This window comes from Dipodomys ordii, unplaced genomic scaffold (assembly GCF_000151885.1).
Source record: "Dipodomys ordii isolate 6190 unplaced genomic scaffold, Dord_2.0 Scaffold117, whole genome shotgun sequence".
NCBI classification, from domain to species: Eukaryota; Metazoa; Chordata; class Mammalia; order Rodentia; family Heteromyidae; genus Dipodomys; species Dipodomys ordii.
In genome coordinates, this window is record NW_012267333.1 from 4825171 (window position 1) to 4826692 (window position 1522).

The window sequence follows — 1522 nt, forward strand, 5'->3', positions numbered from 1 at the left end:
CAATAAGTAGATCTTTTGTTTTTGCATGACAAAAGTCAGCCGTAAATAAATAAAATATTTTCTTCATTTCATTTAAACAGAGCCATGCATCTGGTTGGACCTACCTGCATAACTGCTCAATCAATCTGCCTTGAAGACTTCCTTATGTGTGCCAAAGATGTGCAGAGGAAGACGTAACTGGACTCTAGGCTCACAAGCTATTGCTTTGAGGACCAACAAATAACAACTGAAATGCCAGGGATACCACCAAATATGGATTTGTACAGAATTCATTCGAACAATGAGACTGAAGTCACCATGTTTATACTCAAGGGATTCACAGATGATTTTGAACTGCAAGTCATCTTATTTTTACTATTTCTAGCAGTCTATCTTTTTACTCTAGTAGGCAATTTGGGATTGGTGTTATTGGTAATAGTAGATTCTCGGCTACACAACCCCATGTACTATTTTCTGAGTGTGTTATCATTCTTGGATGCCTGCTATTCTAGCGTTGTCACACCAAAAATGTTGGTAAATTTCCTTGTAAAGACGAAATCCATTTCTTATGCAGGGTGTGTCTCACAAATGGTTCTCTTTGTGACTTTTGGAACCACAGAATGTTTTCTTTTGGCTGCTATGGCTTATGACCGCTATGTAGCCATCTACAACCCTCTCCTCTACTCAGTGACCATGTCATCCAGAGTTTATCTACCACTCATCATTGCTTCCTATCTTTGTGGCATTACGCACGCATTGATACACACAGTGGCTACTTTTAGCCTGTCCTTCTGTGGATCCAATGAAATCAGGCATGTCTTCTGTGATATTCCTCCACTACTTGCTATTTCCTGTTCTGACACAAAAATAAACCAGCTTCTACTCTTCTACTGTGTAGGGTCTATTGAGATAGTCACTATTCTGATTGTCCTGGTCTCCTATGGTTTCATTCTGTTGGCCATTCTGAGAATGCGTTCAGCTGAAGGGAGGAGAAAAGTGTTCTCCACCTGTGGCTCTCACCTGACTGGAGTGTCGATTTTTCATGGGACAGTCCTCTTCATGTATGTGAGACCAAGTTCTAACTATGCCTTAGAGCATGACATGATCGTTTCGACATTTTACAGCATTGTGAACCCCATGCTGAATCCCATCATTTACAGTTTGAGAAACAAAGACGTAAAGGAGGCAATGAAGAAATTATTGAAAAGAATTTGGTTCATCAATCAAGTGAATTTTTAAATTTTAGGATCACCAAGTGTACTTTTTGTATGCTTACTTCTGTTTAATCAGAAACTAGAGGAAATACAAATCTTGTTTATATTGCTAAAGCATTTCCAAATAAACTCTTAACTGCTTTCTAATCTAACATGGTAGAAACCTCTGCCTATTTTGTCATTTGCTTGTCTGCCACTTTGTTCAAATTGATCTGAATAAATTAATCATCGATGGACAGGAATCACTATGCTTATGTTTTACATAATTTGACCTTCATGGATTATGTCTGAAATGATTTATTCAGGATGCTCTGGCTTGAAATGTCTTA

At 38.2% G+C, this 1522-nt stretch overlaps 1 protein-coding gene across 1 annotated transcript; it reads left to right on the plus strand.

Moving 5' to 3' along the window:
- Positions 1-231: 231 nt before the first annotated feature.
- On the plus strand, positions 232-1218 carry LOC105995435 (olfactory receptor 1094-like). The gene has a single exon (XM_013029147.1). The coding sequence runs from the start codon at positions 232-234 to the stop codon at positions 1216-1218; it is 987 nt and encodes a 328-aa protein (XP_012884601.1).
- Positions 1219-1522: the final 304 nt, after the last annotated feature.

What these genes read in the sequence shown, in the direction of transcription:
- LOC105995435 (XM_013029147.1), top strand. Translation starts at nt 232, where the DNA reads ATGCCAGGGATACCACCAAATATGGATTTGTACAGAATTCATTCGAAC.